The 6,100-nt window shown below is 38.9% G+C and overlaps 1 protein-coding gene across 2 annotated transcripts; it reads right to left on the bottom strand.

Annotated features, from left to right (window-relative positions):
• Positions 1-987: 987 nt before the first annotated feature.
• Positions 988-4,876, bottom strand: LOC101472599 (aquaporin-4). Of its 2 annotated transcripts, none has more exons than XM_004542734.3 (5): positions 4,637-4,876; positions 3,624-4,041; positions 3,326-3,490; positions 2,656-2,736; positions 988-2,088 (listed from the first exon to the last, which is right to left on the bottom strand). In XM_004542734.3, the coding sequence occupies exons 1-5, from the start codon at positions 4,726-4,728 to the stop codon at positions 1,864-1,866; spliced, it is 981 nt and encodes a 326-aa protein (XP_004542791.2). In that variant the 5' UTR covers positions 4,729-4,876; the 3' UTR covers positions 988-1,863. The 2 variants fall into 2 exon arrangements, with proteins under 2 accessions (XP_004542791.2, XP_004542792.2); XM_004542735.3 differs by having other exon boundaries at positions 4,484-4,742.
• Positions 4,877-6,100: the final 1,224 nt, after the last annotated feature.

Here is a 6,100-nt window from a genome sequence, read left to right as displayed (position 1 = left end):
TTCTCTATATTTATTACTGATGGTAACACAAAAAGTGTTGCCATTCATTCTTAAATGCACACAATAAATAAATACTATAACTAAATCAATTTTTAAACTTGTAATACAACCCTTAAGAGAAAAAAAACATTATTAACTTACTGGGACTCTTGTTGTACTAATATGGGGGCTGCACAAGACCTAATACTGCTGTTTACTTTGCATTTGATGATCTAGATCGATTTAAATATAGAGTTGTGAAAAAGACGAACTGTCTGCCGACTATGGCAGCGTAACCTGTCCATTAAAAGCTCGTGGCTGCCCTCCCCTGGAGAAATGCAAAAGGGAACCCTTCTCACACCACGGCCAGTAGATGATGCTGTTGTCCCATATAAAGGTTGTGCTGAACCAGTGACTTTGGTATGATCCTATCAATATGGGAGTAATAACACTTTTGAGTCAGTATCTGACTCATACTTGTATTTTCACTTTGCAAATGCAATCTAGTTGCACCATGTAGACAAATTCAGTGGATGCAACAGAATCAGTGGGGCTGATCATTTCCTCCATGTTGTAGAAAAAGATGAGATAGCACCGATTTTTTGTGTGTGTGTGTGTGTGTGTGTTTTTTTTTTTTCAGTTAAGAAAAAAAAATCCTATAATAGATCACCTCTATTTCCTATCAGAAGCGTTATCATTTCCTGTGCTTTGTTGATGAAATGAGATTACTTGGAGATATTCTCAGCGACTTAACTCACAAGGAACACACATCCTAGACAGTTATTGGGCCACAGGGAGATATTATCCATGTGTAGATGAGCCAGTACATCAGTGATCTGGACTTATCTTTTCCCCGGAGTCTACCACCTACCATAAGAAAGCAATGAGCCAAGAGGAATGGATAACAAAAAAACAACAACATATAGGTATCATTACTAGTTTTCTTATGGAGGCTGAAATATTAAGAAAGATGAATTATTAATGATAACTGAGTAGTAGAAGGTTTATTATTGCAACTTCACAGTTTTACATGTTCCAGATTGCGAGCACAATAACTGAATAATACTTGAACATAAACATAGATTAGCCAATTATCCTATAAAAAAGAGAAGATATGATATACAGCCAAGCAAACACTTACAAGAATATAGATCTATAAAACAAAAAAACAAGAAAAATATTTTATAAATATGACATTTTTACGAAATGGAAAATGATAAAAATAAACAGCAAAAAGTGGAGTTTGATTTTTATTTAACAAAAAACAAACAAAAGACATTGTGTTTCAAACAAAATGAGCTGTGTTTATTTTTCTCCAACTTAATGCTCTGACTCTGATAATAATGCTTGTCAGAGCTGTCTTACTTTGCTTGGGATCTGTAATGTGATTAATGATTACAAGGAAAGCCTCTACTTTTAATTACATATAAAGCATGAGGACCAAATGTGACACTAATCCAAAAATAACAAGGCTGCATTTTCTTCTTCTCGCCTCCAATTCACTGCGATGACCTCACATAATTGGTTGACCCTACCAACATTTCCTTAACTTCATGTACTGTGGGCTGTACAATATATGCCACATGCCAACACTGTTCCTAAATCATTTATACAGGGTGCAGATGTTGAGCCATAGCATCACGCAAGCTTTATGACAATAAAAGCAGTGCAGTTCGGGTGTGTCACAGACAGAATTTTTTTTTCTGTTTTAAAGACACAGTCTTTAGATGGGGAGGGGGTTGTGTGTGTGTGTGTGTGTGTGTGTGGTGTTTGGTGGTGGTGGTGGTGGTGGTGGTGGGGGGGGCAGTCTTAAGTTGGATAACCCCAAAGTTTGATTGTGATTGTGCTCTACAAATTAGTCTCCATTTCCAGTGCACGTGATAGTCATACTTCTCCTGTTAACATAACATCAGCTTTCTCCACGTTGATGTTATGGATGGAGCTGGGCTTGACGGCAATGTCCCCTGCCTCCACTTCCCTGTATTTCCCCGTTGGGTCCTTCTTGAAGACTTGTTTCATCCTCTTCTTTATCTCAGGGTCGGGGCAGTACAGGTACTCATACAAACCAGCAGCCAAGATACCTCCGATAATAGGTCCCACCCAGTAGACCTAACACAAGCAGCAAGACATACACCTTAATTAGTCAATTGGTTAATCGGTGCCTTGTTAGAGGTAGGTACGTTTTGTGTCTGCAGGCTGAAGTGACTTCTGAATATGACGGCAGACACAGTGAGAACGAGTTACACTTGGTGTCATTCACATCATGGAACACCCAATTTTTATGTCGCTAGGCAAATTATTTTAATTAGCAAATAATTACACATTAATAAACTGTGACTTGACGCCTTGAAGGCTATGATGAGTTAAATAAATGGTCTGGCAAGGGTTCACTCAACTCATTCAATTAGGATTAGCACTTCATTGATCTCAGTTCAGCATTTCTAAAACTCACAACTAACTAGTCACCCTCAGTTGAAGCATTTTTTTTTCATTGAACCAACTTAAAGAGACACTTCGCACCTAAAAAGGATGTTTATACTGTATATTTAACATTTATAACATTCCACACAGAAAGACTGACTTTTCTCTGCTATAACAGGGAAGAAATGCTGAATTAAATTTCGCCTGCACAAACTCCTTAAAGTAAGAATAACATCATACAGAAGGATCTCTCACCCAATGGTTCTCGAAGTTAAGTGTGACCATTGCAGGACCAAAAGAACGGGCAGGGTTCATGCTGGCTCCTGTGTATGGGATCTGCAACATGGATAATAATACTGATTTTAGTCTAAAAGGACTGTACATCATAAATTTGCATATTATCAATATGTGTGTGTGTGTGTGTGTGTGTGTGTGTGTGTGTGTGTGTGTGTATGTATGTAAACAGCCCAAATGAGAAATCAGTTGTGCGTTGTGAGAGATGATATCTGTTTCCCTGTGCATTCATTTTCTCTGCAGGTTTCAGGAAGCCCCCAGAGATTGGTTGCCATGCGATGGCGTGTGGGTGTGAACACTGACAAGTGTGAGTATCACACATTCACGAATAGATGCTTGATCCACCTGCTCTTTTTCCACTGAAAAAGCTTGCACTTGGAAAAGAACTTGCACTGAAATTCTTTAATTTGGGAATGTAATGTGAGCTTCAGGTTAATCTTTAAATCTGTTTCACTGCTAGTTGTAGGAGTACTAGATGAGTCAGCTGATATGTAGATGTGGTTGCAGAAAATTTCTAAGGCTCTGATGTAGTTAAATTTTTTTTATATAAGTGATCTGAATATACCATTTCTGTGAATGTGACATTGTTTCTATCTATATGTATTTATTTAACTTGCTGAAAGCTACTTACTGCAAATAAGTGCCCTATCACTACAGCAATACCAATAGCCAGGCTTGCAGAACCACCTAAGTCTGTGCGTTTGGGATCACAGGTGGCGAAGACGGTAAAAACCAGTTCAAATGTGATCAGGAGCTCCACGAGAAAGCCGTGTCCCACGGATATGGTGGGATTCACCTAGGATTCAGAATCAGAATACCTTATTAGGAAACAATGCGGTTGGGAAACAAATGATGAAAAGAAACAATAGGAACAATAGTAAAAACCTATTTTACATTTATCATAACCATAATAACAACCAAGTTCTTACTGTGGTCACACCAAAGGACCCTCTGGCAGCAGTAGGTGTGACTAAGTAGAGAATCCCAGCTCCTGTAATAGCTCCCAGGCACTGAGCTGCCACATAGAACACAGCCTTTGCCAGGCTCAGTTTTCTAGTTACAACCATAGCTGCAGTGACTGCAGGGTTAATGTGTCCACCACTGATGTGGCCAAAGCACTGCACCATAGTGGCAATAGTAAGGCCAAAGCACAGGGAGATAAGGACTAGGTCAGCTGGCGGAGGCTTCTCCTCCCCTGCAGCCCAGTTGATGGTGGAGCCCAGGCCAAGAAGGACAAAGATGAGTGTGGCTAGGTATTCTCCAGACACAGCCCTCCAGAAGTCCTTGGTCCAGATCCCTTTAAATGCCACCATTATGTTCTGACAGTTACACCAGGACAGCAACCTCCTGGCAAAAAGAATAATGAGAAAAATGATTAGCCTACTTGTGGATTCCTAGTGTGTGCATGTGGCTGGAATTGTACTGAACCCTATCAGAGCAGCTGCCTTTGGGCAAAACATTTATAACTCCACTAGGGATTTAAGCAAGTGACTTTTCCATGACAAAATGCAATTGAGAGCATTCTTTAAACATTGTACATAAGGGCAAATTATCATTCTTAGAGTCAAAGCATACAACTTTTAATTGCTGCTACTCAGTGGACTTTAACCAGGATGAGGAAAGACTGTACATTGTTTGAGTATTAATGCTAAAAGGAATCTGTTTTGTACGAATTCAAATATCTGCAAAACAAAAATGTACGTTCAAAAAACAATATAAGACCTGCAAACCTGCAGGACAACAAACAATAACTTTGAAAAAAAAATACAAACAAAAATCTAAAACTTACCGAAAGCAATAATGTATTCTCTCTCTCCTTGTCCCCATAACGTGAAATATATTTCATTCATGCGTCCTGATGATCTTTTCAACCAGCAGAGACACTTGACTCTTCATTTTATCTACTGTACAAGTTGTAATTGCTGTGACCTGCAGTACTTACAGAGGAGCAGCAGGTCGTGCGTGCGCAGGGTTGTTGGAGAAAGCAGGTCTGTCAGATGAGCATGATCCACTCATTGTGCCCTGGGATTGCATCCAGCAGCTTTATTAGGTTACTACCCGAGCATCCCCTCACAGGAATTAAACATCCTGCTCAGGAGGAGGAGTCAAGAGATTTGCCTGCTGAGCAAACAATATCTTTGATGCACACAGTGCAACTGCACATTTACTCATTCAGTGTCAAATCGCATTCATATTGGAGCTTTGAAAACTTGCAGGAGTAAGAAGAATATTTACAAATGATTATTTTTTAAGGTGCAAAGTCACCAGTTCAGAAAAGTTGTCAAATAAAAAATAATAAAATAAATCACTCACTCAACTTCATCTGTTAATGACCCAAAAGTGTTAGAAACAAAAAAAAATCCTTTATATCTTTAAGTTTTTACTCCTTCTCTGCTGAATCTCCACTTATGTGCACACACACTAGGTGGAGTTTGCTCATGGGAACAGAAAAGGTTCCCGTCAAAAGTCACAACAACATCTACATTCTTGCACTTTACAGATGAAGTCAATAGGATAGGGAGTCTGTGCACGTGTGTGTTTATGTGTGTGTGTAATTGGAGTGACATATTTGTCACAAATGCAAAGAAACAAATATTATTTGACACTTCTGAGGTCTTTAACGTTCATTTGACAGCTGGGTCAAACTGACCCAAACAGTATCTATGCCATATAAACATGCAGGAGGGTTTGCAGGTTTTCATCTTTTACGGTGATTACACTTATTAATCCAAGCAAAGAAGTTTTACACTATTAAAACTATTTAACTATTCGGTTTAAATATGCCCCGGGTCAAATTTACCCAGGAACATCACTACTGTTACTGAGAGGCGAACACAACAGGAGGGTTAAATGTGTTCAGTAACAACCAGACAAGCAATATTTTAAACCCTTTTTACTGTTTTTCTGCCTTCTACATCTCTTCTTCACTCCTCCTCACTGTTATCTATCTCACTGTCCTCACTGTCAGAAATGATTTCCCTAACATGCATTTGATAATATGTCATAACATTCAAACCAACCTCAAACAAGTGTTAGAAAAACATCCATTACTGCAGAGTGTTGGTCTGAATCGGAGAAAAGTGAATTTCTAAATATGCTAAATTAAGTAAAACTGAAAAATCCTGACAGGAGGCTTCTCTGCTCCTTTACTACTCCTATTACTTTGTTATTACTATTATTATTATTACTCTTCTTTTGGCTTCTCTTCACTGGTTGTCAATAAATTTTAGGTTTCAATTTAAAATTTCAGTTTGAACTTTTAGGGCTCTACATGGTAAAGCTCCCCAATGTATCTCTGACCTGTTGAAACCTCATGCTTCTTCCCCAGCACTTAGGTCTTCAGGTCAGAGGTTGCTCTTGGCCCCATGTACTCTGTTCCAAACACGTGGGGATCCGGCTTTTCAGG

Source organism: Maylandia zebra, linkage group LG18, assembly GCF_041146795.1.
Source record: "Maylandia zebra isolate NMK-2024a linkage group LG18, Mzebra_GT3a, whole genome shotgun sequence".
Taxonomy (NCBI): Eukaryota; Metazoa; Chordata; class Actinopteri; order Cichliformes; family Cichlidae; genus Maylandia; species Maylandia zebra.
Note: the sequence above shows the minus strand (reverse complement) of the source record. Positions and strands in the feature narration are given on the sequence as shown.